Below are 16,116 nucleotides of genomic sequence, written 5' to 3'. Positions count from 1 at the left end.
ATATGGCTGTTTGCCAATTCTGCAATTTCTAAGATTAGGTTTTTAACACAGAACGTTAAACTCTTCAGTGTGAAATCAGTATCACACAATGCTTGTCTTTTTTCAGAACATCTCAATGTTTGGCTCTTTGAACTGTCTCAGAAACTTCACAAAGCTTTATCAAAAGTTGACATATCTGAGTATTCTTCAGAAAAAGCAGGAATTGCTGGAAAAGAACAAAATTTTATCCCACTTTGCCAACATCAACAGCCTGCAAAGCTTGTCATGGTTAAAAAGGAAGGTCCAAATAAGGTAATATTTTCAGCAAACTAACAGTTTTTCAGGTATCAATACTTCTGTTATAATTAAAATAAAGCTCCCAGTTCCTGCTTGATGAGGGAGGAATTAGCCAAAGTTTCACACTTGATTACTATCTTGACCCTAGCTGGAAAGCATTGGTGTGTGGATGTGTGGGGAGTTTAAGATGTGGGGTGGGGTGGGGGGGGTTAAATTAGACACAGGTGCAGATGCAAAGCAGTTGGTATGGCATTGGCCACATGTACGCTCCACCTGATATTCTGTTCCATTGATTTTAATAGAACTGCATATCAGGCATGTCTTATTACGGTTGACAAATGCAATTTTGCCCATATTGTGTCTCCACCATGTCCACTTTCATTACCCTTCCTCTGCCCCCACCAAATCGTCAAATAAGCTGCTGATATTCATTACCTAGGTTACAAGTGAATAATATACATACAGGTGAATTATCAGAGGCCTGTTAATGCTGTGTAACTCTCTTGTATTTCACCCGAGCAACCATTTTTCACATCTTTACCTAGACAGCAGTGTTTGCAGATTATTTGACCACGAGGAGCATTATACTTGGGCCAAATAAAATCAACTTCCAGCTGAAATAGCAATCAGGTCTGGGAACTCTGACTGAGCTGTTTCTGTTTATTGTCTGTGAATGCTGAGTCCAGTTCGAGTAACCCTGTCCCTCCCATGGCTGAGATCAGTTAACTCAGCACAAAGTATTTGAACTTTGGATGTCCCTGACCTTTATGGCTCAGTTCTGCAGTTGTGCAGCGCATTCACCCACTGAGATATTGGCAGGGCATAGTTGTCAGTTAAATATGCTATTTTCAACATTTAATTTAAAAAAAAAACGATGGGTAGATAACTCAAAATGATTAAAGCTGATACAATGAAAACTTAAGTATTATATTTTTACATTATTAATTTTGGAAAAGAGTGTAAAAGATTTACAGAGAATCGCATTCATTCATAATATATTTTAATCTTCTACTCAGAAATATGTGGCATTCTCTATAACTAAGGCAGCAAAGTCACTGTCCAGGTATTTCCTTTCTTCTATTTGAAAGAATGTAATTCTGCAATTTGAATTGCATTTCCTCTTTTTTTTTCTTGTAGGGTCGTTTATTCTACGCTTGTGATGCCTCAAAAACTGACCAGTGTAAGTTTTTCAAATGGTTAGATGACATGCAGCCCGTTGATTTGGAGCAGAAAATGGAGCCTCAGTCTAAGTTAATGTTGTCTGATGCCAAGAGTTTAGGTGCCTTCATTCGAAGTCGGTACATACCTCTGTACAGTGAATGTGTGCTTCATGTAAGGTACGCTTTATTTATGTTTGTTTTTCAGTGGTAGTAATACAACTTGTTATTTAATTTTTTGTTGTTGCATGGAATTCAATGTATGTTTATATTTCAGAATCACCGTTAAAGTTTTTAGTCATTTTTGAAATGGAAGGCATTATTTTCCTGGATAATTAAGCACTGTGCACAAATGGCCTTTTTTTCCAGCTGTAGTATGCTTAACGATTATGGAAAGTGACCACACAAACCATAATGAACATGTATAGATGTTAGTGTTGCTAGTATCATGTTTTATGTAATTGTTACTGGAAAAAGTAGAACCATTGAGGATATGTAAGTGACTGGACAAAGTATTCAAACAAAATTGGAGAGTTAGAAGCATTAGTAGCAAAGGAGGAATATGATACAGCAGCTGTAATGGAAGTGTGGTTTATGGTTGGACAAGATTGGGAACTTAATATTTCTGGTCATCACATTTTTACGAAGTGGGTAAGTGGCAGCGTGGCAATGTTAATAAAGAATTCTATCTTGGCACCGGAATATAAAGATGTACAGGGGTTGTGGAGGTACAATCCTTATGTATAAAATTAAGGAACAGGAAGGAAAATGGTACATTTCCGACTGTAAATTATAGGGCATTGAACACTGCAATAAATTTGGGTTGGGGGGTTTGGGGGAGCTAAATTTTCAAACAATTCAGAGAGATATGAAAGAACAACAGGGCAATAATATTAGGTAATTTAAATTACCCAAGTTAGATAGGAATAAAGGTAATGCATGTAGTCATTGTGGATGTGACGCTTTCTCGGTTACGTTCAGGATAGCTTTCCAAATCAGTATGTATTTAAGTAAAATAAAGAGACATTGCTAGATTTAGTTTTGATAAGTGAAGTGGGACAAGTAAGTGATGTGAGAGAAGGAGTACTGTTGAGAAATAACCACTTCACCATACTTAGGCTCAATATGAAAATAGAAAGGATGATGAAGAGTCGAGCATAAGGATGTGAGACTGGATAAAGACAAAGTTCAGTGAGATTAGAAAGGACTTGGCTTGATTTTATTGGGCAGAGAAATTAGCAATCATGGATTAATTGGTACACCTGTATTAACTGGGCATACAGGGAAGCAGTGAGTTCCTGGGCTGGGGCTGAGGACATGCCTGGACTTGGAGTTAGCAAAGAGGTGATAAAGACATTCCATTGACACCAAGGCCTGCCTTATTCAATTTTCAGGTAACCTTTAAATAGCCCCCTGGTTTTGGTGTATGATGCGTAAAATATACTGATTTCTAGGGGCGGGTTGGATTTTATGGATTCCAACAGGGTAAGGGAAGCGGAATGGGAAGTGCGCAGCCCACTTGCTCCTGTTCCCATGTGCATTAAGCACAGCTGGCCAATTAGCGGCTGGCCAGCAACATTACCGTCTATGTGCCAACCTCCTTAGTTTTGTTGTAAAATTCTTTGATAAGAACAACTTTTTCTACTGAGGTCAGTTTTTTTTTAAATGCTATCTTCTGTTTTCCTCTATTATGTGGTGTAATGTTTTTAATGTTCCAGTCTGACTTCATCAGGCATGTTTTAAATGTTCTTGTAGTTTTGGTGGCTTTAATATGATCCAGTTACCAATGATTGATCATAAAACTACAGCTGAAGTGGTAGTTCATGAATTAAGTGCGTGAATAATAGCTAACTAAACCAGTCACCATTAAACCTTTCACTTATTTTAATTTTTAAAATCATGCAAATATTATTGGGCTATCTGTACATTTGGTGTATAATATTTTAAAATGTTTTAATATGCTTTAATATGCATTATTGGATTTAGTAGGTTTTTTAAAATAAAATTTTATTTTTTGCTTATCATGCTTTTCCCCTTATTTTGAAAATTGGTTCTGTTGGATATGTTTTTTAGATATTTAACATGAACTTATTTTCATCATCATTGTTTTCAGGAAAACATCTTTTCAAAGAAAGAGGTTCTACCGTGGCAAGTTGAAAGAACTGATAAATGAGAAAGGGGATTTAGAAAGCTGTTGTAAGACTAAATTGTACCTTGGATTAAGCAGGAAAGAGAGCTCATCAGTTTACAATAAAGGTACATTTAAAATGTTCCAATTTAGAGCACTCACAATTAAGGCTGAACCAAACACTGAGATTGTGTCAAAACAGACTACATTTGTTGTTTATAAATTATCTAGTCAACTTCACTTGTGAAATATATTTCACTGCTACCCTCTATATATTGTTAAGAGCTATAAGATTATTACATATACAGATACATAATTTCAGGTGTGTGTCTAACCTTTTGCTCAGGAGTTATTCCCATACCACATAACCTTTGCTGGGGAGTTTTGCTGGTCTGGGATGGAGATATGCAACGACAGACCCTATGGGCCTGCTGGTGTAACAAAAAGAGGTAGCCAGTGTGCTACCTGCCAACAATTTAACCAAACTTGAGAATATTCCAGTAAGGCTATGGAGGCCTAAGCTCTTCGAGTGTGTGTATTCTAGCCTTAGTGTGCCTCCTGTTTAATTCGGAATGCCTAACAAGCAACCAATGCACCCAGTATTCTTGGAGTACAGGTAGCAGAAAACATATAACAGCCCATACCTGAATCTTGTCTAGGTATTTCTGCATCAGGCATAGACTACTCCATTTTCATTATCAGCGCCACTGTGAATGGAGGTGAGCATTGTGCAGTTTTCAGCAAACAGTCCTACACCTGATCTTATGGTGGAGGGAAGGTCATGGATGAAGCAGTTGAAGATGGTTGGGCCTAGGATAAAGCCCGGAGGAAATCCTGAAGCAATGTCCTAGGGCTGAGATGATTGGCCTCCAACAACCACAACCATCTTCCTTTCTACAAGGTATGACTGAAGCCACAGGGGTATTTTGCCCCCAGGTCCCCATTGACTTCAATTTTGCTAGGGCTGCTTGGTGCCACACTCAGTAAAAAGCTGCATTGATGTTAAGGGAAATCACTTTCACCTCACCTCTGGACTTAGCACTTCTGGCCGTGTTTGGTCCAAGGCTGTAATGAGATTTGGAGCTGAATAGTCAATGAGGACAAAGTGCATCTATACTTGAAACTGAGTATTGGTGAGTAAATAAAATTTGATAGCACCATTGGTGATTCCTTCTGTCACTTTGCTGATGATTGAAACTCAGCAGATAGGGTGGTAATTGACCGAGTTGGATTTGTCCTGCTTTCTATGGACAGGGCATAGCTAGGCAATTTCTCACTTTGTCGAGTAGATGCCAGTGTTGTAAGCTGTACTGGAATGGTTTAGCTATGGGTGCTATTTGAAAGCGTCAGTGGCTGTAAAATGCCCATGAAACTACTGAAGCTTTTCCCATAAATAAAAACAGAAAGTGTTGGAAATACACAGCAGGTCTGGCAGCATTTGTGGAGAGAGAAATAGAGTTAACATTTTCAGTCGAATATGACTCTTCTTTAGAACTGCTTAGGAGAAAAATGGAAAGCAATAAAGGTGAACAAGGTTAAAGAGACAAATAGAAATTCTGTTGGAGAGAAAAGCAGAATTTCTTTTCATTGTCTTGTAATATCCTTAGAAATCAAAGTCTGTCAAATAAGTAATTTACTAAAAAGTAACAGATTCAAATTAAACTTTACTTTTAAAGATTTGGTGCAGTTAAATCTAAGAGATCTATTAGTAATGATTGTTGAAAATTTCACCAAGCTGAATAATAAAACAAAACATTGGAATTTATGTCATCAGCTGTCCTGGTTTTATGTTTTCTTCTTTTAATTTTTTTAATTGTGACAGATGACCTCTGGGTTGTATCAAAAACCTTAATGTTTGATCCATTGGACACTTTCATTGCATGTAGTGTTTTCTATGGACCATCCTCAACCAGTGAAGTCGAGCTTTTGCCACTGAAAGGCTATTCTCCTTCCAAATGGCCTTCAGACAGTAAGTTCTTTATTTTGTGTTCTTCTGTTACCCGCCCCTCCTTCCTTGGCACAATTGCTTTGCAAAATTTTACATTGAGCACTAAGAGTAATTATTACTAGGTTGTAAATCTCTTTGTTATTAACTTGTAACAGGAAATTCATTTGTGCAGGAGAGAGTCCTTGACCAAGAGGCTTCTATTTTGCACTCAAAGCAATTTGAGCAATGTATTTTAACCCTTTTTTCTGTAATTCTTCCATCACTATCTATTGTGGCATATGTGTCATTAAAATTCCTCTGATTATTCAAGAGCTTCTCTTTTTCTTCTTCCTATGCTTCCACACACAGCTTTTTGCAGCTACATTTGATGCATTGAATTCCAACACGGAAAGGCAATTAAAGGGCTACGGGCTGTATCCACGTTATATTTGGCCAATAAAATGTACATTTGCTGCAAGTAATGCGTACAAAGTATTAGGGTTGGTGGGGGGTGGTTGTTAAATTTCCAAGGTTGGTGCTTATCCTGTTGTCAATATTGAAAGTATATATGTGTGAGCTCCGGATGAAGAAAAACTCAGGTGCAGCTGTGGTTCCTCCGTAGTTTAGAAAAGCTTGCTGACACTAGGGAACAAATAAAGAATGACCATAGGTGCTGCAAGGCACCAGGGCAGGAGGGTTAAAGTTAGTTTTTGAGTCACCATGTGAAGAGTCGGACTTTGCCCAGGTGTGAATGACTATCACTTTGACTAATCATTGTTGCATTGCATTCATCCAGTTAGAGTTTGGGAGGAATGAACTAAAGAAGATTAGTATTGTGCATATTTTTAGACTTAAATCCAACTCTAATCCACTGCAAAATCACCTACTTGTAGTTTAAATGAAGCAGGTTGGGATTGGGTTAACGTGAGAAATAGCCACAGTACCTATCCTTTCCTGCACTTTGGCAATGCTATTTTAAATTTAACCTATTTGACTTATTTTTGAAAACTGGACCTATGATTTGTTATTTGTTTTCACTTCTTGTTCAAGGAAGACATCGGGTCGGCAAGCGGGGGCGGGCCCTGTCGCTGACGCGTAAAATGACGTGCGGTGACGTAGTGGAATGCGTCCCAATGTCACCGCGCGTCATTCAGATCTTCAGTTCGGTGGGCGTGCACCGGAGTCGGTTGTGCACCCGCCGAACTGTCAAAGGCCTATTAAGGCCTTTTAACTAGTAATTGAAATACTTAACGGAGCTGCCCATCCAACCTTAATCTTGGCGGGCAGACGAAGAGCCCAGGCGGCCTTCGCATTTTTCATGGAACCTCACCCACGGGTGGGATGAGGTTTCATGAAGGTTTTTAAAGTTTAATAAAAATTTTAAATAAAATTTGTTGACGTGTCCCAGCTCATGTGACACTGTCACATGAGGAGACATGTCTTAAAATTTTTTTTTTCTTTATTAAAATTTTTAAAATTCAAACTAATCTCCCTGAGGCAGCTCTGAGACCTTACTTGGCCCGCCCACGTAAAATGGCACGCAGCTGATCATGGGCGGCAATCGGCTGCGTGCCCGCTCCCGCCCAAACCACCCCCCCCACCCCGCCACCCCACAATGGGGAGAAAATTCTCCCCATCAAGTACAATTGATACATTAACAGTACAGATTCTTTTTTAAAAATAAGTAAATTAGTTATTAAAGGTAGCAAAAGGAAAATGTCATTAATCTTTGGTCACTGTTTCCCCAGACATCTGGCAAGAATGTCAGGAACCTACTATTCCATTGCAGTAGATTTCAGGAATATAGTTACTTGTGTACAGTGTAGTTTCAAATAACATTCTATCCTCATTTTATGCGGTACCAATATGCCAGTGGGGGCAAGTTCTAATTGTTTATCATTTGTTTGTATAGAAACACTATGGCCCTGATATTTACAGTGGGGTTCGGGGACAACTCGTCCTTGACAAATTTAATGGCAAGGACCTCATTTGAATTTCTTTTTCTCTGTTTTCTGCCTGGCAATTGGCAGTCTGCTGGATGGGAAGGTCTACTATAGGAGGTTCCAGCCAGAGACCAGAGAGGAAGGGGGCTAGAGCAGATCAGCATTGGATTGCAGTGGTCTGGGGTGTGGTGGGGTGTGCTGGGGTGTGCAGCATTGAATCATTGTGGAGTTGGGGAGGGGGTTGCACTCCTACTACTCCTGGCCCGCAAAACTTTGTGGTAAATGCACTTACCTGATGGATTCTGCAGTTCTTGCCTTCCTTCAGCTTCTGGCTTTCTTGAGCCTTGGGAAAAACCCAGCCCACAACCATTAAATCTAATTGGCTGCCAAAATCTGAGGCACGCAGCCTTATTAACATTTTAAAACTACTGGTCCCATCTTTCGGAGGGGATTTCTTGCCCACCTCCAACCTGCCTCAGTTAAACCGGAAGTAGGTGATTTCGCACCGGATTGGGTTGGATTTCCCATTTTTAAATATTTAACCTTGTTTCTCTGCCACCTGTCCTGGGGGTTAAAAGTAGCCTCAAATATTTTATGCATTTATGTTTATTTGGAAACCTTGGAATTGAGTTGGGACAGGACTTTTCATCCGATAGTGGGGTGTAAGGTAGAAAGATTCTTCATTCCATTAGTCTGGGCTCAATTTGAACCCATGGGCAGTATCGTCCCAGATTTGCACAAAGTGTGGTAGCGGGCAGGTGAAATGATGTTTTACCCACTGGGCGCGATAGGTTTACATGCGGTATCGTCCCAAACTCGCCGCATTACTTATGCATTCCTGGGAAACAGGCTGTTTCCATGGCGGGTGGGCTCTCATTCGCCCGCCACGCCATCACCTCGCCGCTTCATCACATCAGGCATCACATTTAAAGTACAGTCGCGCTCAGAACTGTCAAAGGCCTATTAAGGCCATTTAAGGCCCAGGACTGCAGCAAAGAAGTCATGGCCCCGAAAGGCAAGAAGACTTCTAGTGCCTTTTGGACACCGTGGAGTCTTGCTGTGATGTCCTCTACCCCTGCTCTGGCCTCAGGAGGGGTAGCTACATCACCACTCCGGCTTGATAGGCGATGGCAGTCGTGATCAATGCCAGTGTTGCACAGAAGAGGTTGGACGTCCAATACATAAAGACGATGAATGATCTCATCCGTGCAGCCAAGGTATGGCAATCATCTCATCACTCTAACCTCACACACTCAAGCCCATCACACATTTACTGGCATCTCACTCACTGCCAGCTCAAGGGACATCACCACCCATTCTCACACACATACCCTCACATGTCCACCTGGCCTCATCTCCTCTGGAGACTGCCTCCTCAGCTGTCACCATCTTGAGGCCACTTGCACAGGTCAACATGTGCGCCCACGCACCCTGGGATATCCTCCTTCTCCAGTACAGCTTTCGTCCTGCAGCCTCTTCTCTTGCTTGATGCCATTTCTCCCCCTTCCCCATGCAAGACCTTGCCCTGCAGCCATTGAAAAGCCGCCCACATATGGCTGATCTGGAGGCAGAGACCTAACTGTAAGCCCCCCTAAAGGTGATATGGTGCTGTCTGTGAAGCCTGGCACTGATGACTGCCAGTGCTGACCAAAGCAAGGTAGGCAAACAAAGTCCCGAGTGAAGTGTAGCCTGCCAAATGCATGCCTTATATATGCTGTTGTGAAACACGTTGGTGTGTTTTCCCGCTGACGTGGGTGGACAATCCAGTGGGGGGGGGTGTTGAGTCTGGCGGGCTGGCCTTATAATGATTTGTTGATGTATTACAATGAGGTTCCCGATGTCCGATGGTGGGGAACGAAGCTCGCCATTGGTGGGCGGAGTGGGCAATCACAAACTGGTTTCACGATGTCATGAAACCGATTTTTGGCCGCCTCGCCATATTGCCTGCTCACGCCACTGAACACGCCTGACGCCGGAAGGCAGGGAAAATCCCAGCCCATGCCTCAAAACTGAAAGGACAATTTGCTCGCTAAATGCACACCATGTTTTGCCAGGCTTCACTAAACTTGTTCCACTGGGCCTTGTTGAAGAGACTGGATCTTTCAATGTCCGCTAGAGCTCTGGATCTTTGGGCCATCAAAAAAAAATGTATGACTAACTTTGTAAATCAAGAGCAGGTAGACTCAATCAGTGCTTATAACTTCATTGTTTCAAATTATTGCAATTATTTAAAGTTAAAGGCAACTAATTCTCGGAATTCTTTTGTTCTCACAGTGATTGTTCATGCTTTGTTTGTTGGTAATGCCAGCACTGAACTTACCTGTCTGAGAAATCTGCGGGAGCACGTCAATCCAGCTTCTCTTCCTCTGCTACCACACTTACTCAAAATGTAAGTTGTTCAGTTTTGTATTAAGCACAGAGATATCTTCAAGCTGATAACTAATAATTACAGGCTCACAATTCTAAAGTCGTCTTTTAAACCTTTATTGATAGGTGGAGCTATAATTATAAAAGTTTTTAATTAAAGTGCCAGTTTTGATTGTAACATTTCAACTTAAGTCCATTGTTGCAGCATTTTCTCTGATATTAGAACATCATTATTCTATGAGCTTTTAAAATGATATATTTTTTGTGGGTTTTTAGTACTATTTTCTCCCACTCTCACCTGAGACCATTGATCTCTGGTTTCAAAGTCAGTGGGCTGCCCTCGTAGGCATTCTTCATGTGTGAGCGGTGGTGATGGAAGCGGGGGTTTCAACCAAGTGGGGTGGGGACCTCAAGGCCCCAGACACATGGGGATAGGAATTTCTGCAAGAATTCTCCTAATCTCCTGAAATAAATTTGGCATTACCTGCCATTACTTAGGGGTTTTCACCAATCTTGTCGCAAAGTTGCCAGCGAAAATTCAAACCACCTTGTGTAAAGCAGCATGTGCATTTTTAACCAGTAGAGTCACTAGATTGCAATCTGAGGCAAGAAGCTGACCTGCTTTTTTTACCCCAGCCTAATCATGGGGACTGAGACCAATTGTAGTGCCTCAACTGACACGACTGGCTTAAATCATTTACAGTAATTCATGACTGACTGGGGGCGCTCGTTTTTGTGTCTAGTATGTGAAGGACACGCTGGGGCAGGATTTTTGTTTTGAGGTCAGGACCCCAACATCAGGATCAAAGCCAAGCCCCAACTCCACTCTGTATCGGAAGTAGTGACCCGATATGGTTTTCAAAGGAATGGCCAGATGGGGCATGCTTGCCATCCATTTAAGGACAACAGGTGGGCTCCGGAGCATGAGGGCTAGTAGGAGACCCTGCAGTGCGAAGAAAATGGCAGCCTGCTGATGCAGGTAAGGGAGAGAGCGGACACTTCAAAATGCTGGTGCCCCCCTCAGCACTTAGGAAACTTTAAAAAGAAATAAAAATGCCCACAGCTACTAGACTGCCATTGTGGAGGGGGAACCCTTCCACAAGATGGGCTGCAGCTGCAGCTGTGGCCATCTTTCAAAATCACCGGGAAAGAGGGGGGCGGTGGTTAAATGTTTCTGCAACACTGTGGGTCTGGTCTGCTTCTGGGAGGCTGTCTCCTTTCACTGGCTGTGTTTTGGCCAACGTCAAATGGAAAATTCCAGAAAGTTTGGGAGAGGGACCTTAATAGACCCCTTAAGGGCAGATAATCATTTATCCCTCACCCAGCCTGTTTGGGTAACGGTTTGCAGCAGGGACTGTGCCGGCCTGCGGCAGGAAATTCTAGGTCCACCTGCCTCCAGTCCTGCCCCCACCAACAACTGAAAATTCAGCTCTAGTACTCCGTATGAAGAACTTCAGCACTTCCAGAAAGTGCAATCCATACTTTTTTAAATTAAAAACTAAACTCAGATTTTTTTCATAAATAATCAACTATAATTGAAGCAAGATGATAAGGAAATGATTAACCAGAAATTAACTGATCAAACTCTGCTCTCACATGAACCTACGTTATGTATTGAAAGTCTACATTTAATTTAGCTTCTCTGGCAGTACAAATGTACATATTTGTCAGCGAGAACTAGGTCATAGGACTTAAAATTGAAAACAAATTACTATAAGACCTTGGCATGCTTTTGCTTTCATTAAGGTGGAATGTCAGTGCTAGAGACATGTTTTTTCCCTCCTGTTTGGTCTACAGTGTCATGGAACCTACCCTTGCATGAAATGTCACGCACCGGCATTTAACCAGCTGGTCAATCTCTGTTGAAAACAAAAATGTACACTAATCTTGGTTGCATAATTTTCAGTTTTACCTGTTTTTGTGTTTTATGAATTACACATAATATCAGTGGCGTGGGACCAGGTGAAATGTCGATTACAGGGTAAAGAGATTAGAATCTGCCTTTTTGTTTACTTTCTTTTCATTGACAGTTGAAGAAGAACTAAAATCAATCTCGCAGTTTAACATATTGAAAGTAAACAGCTGTCAACCTGTATTCTGTGATTTTATTGCACATTCATGGTATTAAGAAGTGGCAAGTTATTAATTTTCTTGTTACCTTTTTATAAGGCTATGCTTCAGTATTGTTATTTAAAAAGCTGCATAATCCTTTAAAAGATCTAATATTTGTTTCAATCTGTAGGCCTTGTGGTAACGATGAAGCAATAGTCCAGTCTGCAAGAGGAAGATTTGTTCCTCCTGCACTAAAAATGCCACTGGTATCGACTGGATTGTTGTGTAAAGAAAGGACAGTTGCATTGGCGACAGACATGATACGGAAGTTTCACCTGAATACAGATCAGGCAGCTGCATTCAGACAAGTAGCTGTAATGATAGCTAAGTCCGAGAGCCCCCAGGATCTCCTTCTGCCAGTCACAGTCATACATGGTAAAAACAAATAAATGCTCCTTAGAATCTTTTATTCCCATTTTTTTTGCCTTTCTCCATCACAGTTTTATACATTTATATTACATTTATATTTTCAATATGCTCCAATTAAAAATCTGCCAACTCAGCCAGGACAATTATGCTTCTTGAATTCTTTTTTGGGCAGATCTACATTGGACCAGAATATACCGTAGCTGGCAAACAAACAGCACTGTACTGTTTGTTAGACACGCTGTTGCACGTTAAATTTCTGAGACTTTGTACTGCAAATTGCTGTTAGAGGGTGATGAAAACAGTGCAGCAGCATCAGTCTATGGAGTATCTGGGACCTGAGCACGGATAGCAATCAACTTGTGTCTCTTTAACTAACCAGATTGAAGAATTGTTAATGAGCAGTATGAGAGACTGAAACAGGAAATGGTAGAACAGTGAATCCAATAGCAAATCATGTACTGAAAGTGAAATAAAGAGAGAGAAAGAAAGATTAGATTAAGAATGAAAGTAAAAAATTTTAAAAATGTAATTAAAAAAACTCCATCAATTAAAAGTTGAAGGAATAAGACTGCAGTGCCAGAGAGGTGATTTGGCTGAAATTCTGTTTTCAAAAACTAGCTGAATATGCTTCTTTAATATATTGTATTTTTGTGACTTTTCCAATCAGGTGTCTATGGAGCTGGGAAGAGCTATCTGTTAGCCGTTGTGATTTTATTTCTTGTTCAACTTTTTGAAGAAAGTGAAGCAGCTGAGGGGCCTAGGAAGGTCCCCTGGAAACTTCTCATCTCTGCATCTACTAATGTTGCCGTGGATAGAGTCCTGCTTGGGTGAGTGACATTTCAGTGTGACCAAAGCAAATATGGATCCATTCTTGCAGTTATTTAACTTGACTTTTCATAAGTGCTTTTCTGAATGCCCCCCACCACAAAGGGCAGCATTGAGCTCAAAAGACCTTGAAGGTCTCAAGTTCAGTCTCTAGCCTGTGATAGATTACTAATCTAAGACAAATTGGTCGTAAAATTAGTCCCGAGCTAAGCAGGAAGAAAAGTTGTCTGCTGTGCCTGTTGCAATTAGAATTGAACACCCCCCAACGCATTATTGGTATGGGCAGGATTTTTACCTCCTCGGGCAGGGGTGGTGGGGGGATTGGGAGTGGCTACAAAACCGTCTGCAGCCTGCAATTGGGCCCTGTATGCGATTTCATGCTGGCTGGCCAATTAACGGCTCAGCCAGCGTGAATCACGCACTGCAGCGCTCAGCGCTTCCAGGGTGGGGGCGGGAGGAGGGCAAGTGTGGAAGTTTGTGCATGCACCGAGCGCGCACTGAAAAGCCCCCTGAAGGTATAAAACTGCCTCAGGGAGCTAAAGATTCAAAAAATAAGTTAAACATGCCCCCTCATGTGGGACATGTTATAAATGAGATTAAGCATTTTTATTTTTAATTCCTGTTGGAAACCTCATCCCGCCCATGGATGTTGTTTCATAAAAAATCCAAAGGCCGTCTGGCCGATTTGCCTGCCTGCCAACCTTAAGTGAAAAATTGCATTCAATTATTGCTTTAATGGCCTTAATAGGCCTGTTAATTGTCGGCGGGCGCACCGCCGACTCCCGTGTACGCCCGCCATCCGAAATATTCCGCAAGTCATGACATTGGGACGCTCGCCCAACGTCATCGCGCGTCATTTTACGCTTGAGCATGTTGGGCACACACCCGCACGCCGAGCGCAAAATCCTGGCCTATATGAATAAGAACATAAGAAATAGGAGCAGGTGTAGACCATGTAGCCTCTTGAGCCTGCTCTACTATTCATTATGCTCGTGGATGATCTTGGGCTTCAACTCCACTTTCCTGCCCACTCCCCATCCCTTTATTCCCTGAAAGATAAACACCCATCTACCCCACCCTTAAACATATTCAGTAATGGACTATCCACAACACTGTGGGGTAAAAAATTGCAAAAATTCATGACCCCCTGAGTGAAGAAATTTCTCCTCATCTCAATCCTAGATGATTGATCCCTTATCCTGAGGCTTGCCCCTGTGTTCTAGATTCCCCAGCCAGGGGAGTCAACCTCTCAGTGTCCGCCCTGTCAAGCCCCTTCAGAATCTTTTGTATGTTTCAATGTGATCACCTCTCATTTTCCTAAACTCCAGATATTTGGTCCAATTTACTCAGCCTTTCACTGTCGGACATCCCCTCATCCCAGGAACCAATCTAATGAATCTTTGCTGTGCAGTCTCCAAGGTGAGTATATACTTCCTTAGATATGGAGACTAAAACAGCACACAGTACTCCAGGTGTGGTCTCAACAAAGCCCTATACAATTCTGGCAAGATTTCCTTATCCTTATATTAAGTCCCCTTGCAATAAAAGCCAACAAGAGATCATAAGAAATAGGAGCAGGAGTAGGCCATTTGGCCTCTCAAGCTTGCAACGCCATTCAATAAGATCATGACTGATTGATTGGATTGTGGTCTTAATTCCACTTTCCTATCTGTTCCATGCCACACCCCCCCACCTCCCCATCCAAAAACCCTTGAATCCCTTGTCGATCAAAAATATGTCTAACTCAGCCTTAAATGTATTCAATATCCCAGCCCCCACTGCTGTCTTAGGGTAGAGAATTCCAAAGAAAGGACATGCCATTTACCTTACCAATTGCTTACAGTAACTGCAAAAAAACTTTGAGCTTCTTGTACGTCTCTATGAACATGAACGTTTTTACAGGTTTCATGTCTTTAAAAAAAATTCTACTTTTCTATTCTTACAACCAAAATTAATAACCTTCACACTTACCCACATTATACTCTATCTACCATCTTGTTGTGCACTCACTTAACCTGTCTATATTTCTTCACAGCTTCTGTGGCCTCTTCACAGCTTACATTTCCATCTAGCTTTGCATCGTCAGTAAACTTGCATATGTTACTCTCTGTCTGCTTGTCTAAGTCATTGATATAAATTCTAAATAGCTGAAACCCCAGCACTGATCCTTGCGGCAACCCACTAGTTATAGTCTGCTAATTTGAGAATGCCTCATTTATGCCACGTCTTTGCTCCCTGCTGTTAGCCAATCCTCTTTCCATGTTAATATATTATACCCCCAACTGCATGAGCCCTTAGCTGGTCTATAATCCTTATGTGTGGCACATTACCAAATACCTTTTGGAAATCCGGATATATTACCTCTACTGGTTCCCCTTTATCAACTTTACTAGTTACATAATCAAAAAAACTCTTAATCAATTTGTTAAATATGATTTCTCATTTGCAAAACCATGTTGACACAAGTGGTCACAAAAATGGACACTTACGGCCCTGTCGCAGCGGAGGCGGGGCTTTAAAATGTGGCGAGCCATTCAAAAGTCCCACCAGTGGGAGAGGCCATAAAATTCTGCCCTTAGACTAGTTGCAGATGGCTGTACTCACTGTGGAATCATATCATGGTAAGAGTTGATGCTTTCAGGAAATGAGTCCTGGTTGGGGGTGAAGCAGAGGAAAGAAAGAAACACCTTTGGCTTTGATATATGTTCTTAAAGCTCATTGGAAATTGTACTTTTTCATAAAGAATGGTATTGGCTATGGCTTCAAATCCAACAGCCCATTGGAGAATTAATATTCCAGTTAGACTATGTATAGGCACCTAAACTGTCTAAATTGTTCCTAGTAAGTTTATTAAAACATGTGTTCTCCAATATTTACAAAACATCCCACAGTCCATCATGAGCCAGAGTGTTGGAACTACAGCAATACCTTTACTTTGACTCCTTGGGCGGAATATTATGCCCCATCGCCCTTCCGAGCAGACTGGCAGGTGCAGGAGGTGGTGAAGAACGT

The 16,116-nt window shown here is 41.4% G+C and overlaps 1 protein-coding gene across 1 annotated transcript in view; it reads left to right on the top strand.

Moving 5' to 3' along the window:
• The window catches only part of LOC144681175 (5'-3' DNA helicase ZGRF1-like), a 128,406-nt gene that overhangs the window by 26,086 nt on the left and 86,204 nt on the right, over positions 1–16,116 (top strand). Inside the window, exons 12-18 of the mRNA XM_078542883.1 lie at positions 107–291; positions 1,414–1,613; positions 3,547–3,689; positions 5,384–5,530; positions 9,706–9,820; positions 12,041–12,285; positions 12,947–13,106. Coding sequence (XP_078399009.1) covers positions 107–291; positions 1,414–1,613; positions 3,547–3,689; positions 5,384–5,530; positions 9,706–9,820; positions 12,041–12,285; positions 12,947–13,106 — 1,195 coding nt within the window. The remainder of the gene's footprint in view (positions 1–106; positions 292–1,413; positions 1,614–3,546; positions 3,690–5,383; positions 5,531–9,705; positions 9,821–12,040; positions 12,286–12,946; positions 13,107–16,116) is intronic.

This window comes from Cetorhinus maximus, chromosome 1 (assembly GCF_964194155.1).
Source record: "Cetorhinus maximus chromosome 1, sCetMax3.hap1.1, whole genome shotgun sequence".
Classification (NCBI taxonomy): Eukaryota; Metazoa; Chordata; class Chondrichthyes; order Lamniformes; family Cetorhinidae; genus Cetorhinus; species Cetorhinus maximus.
Note: the sequence above shows the minus strand (reverse complement) of the source record. Positions and strands in the feature narration are given on the sequence as shown.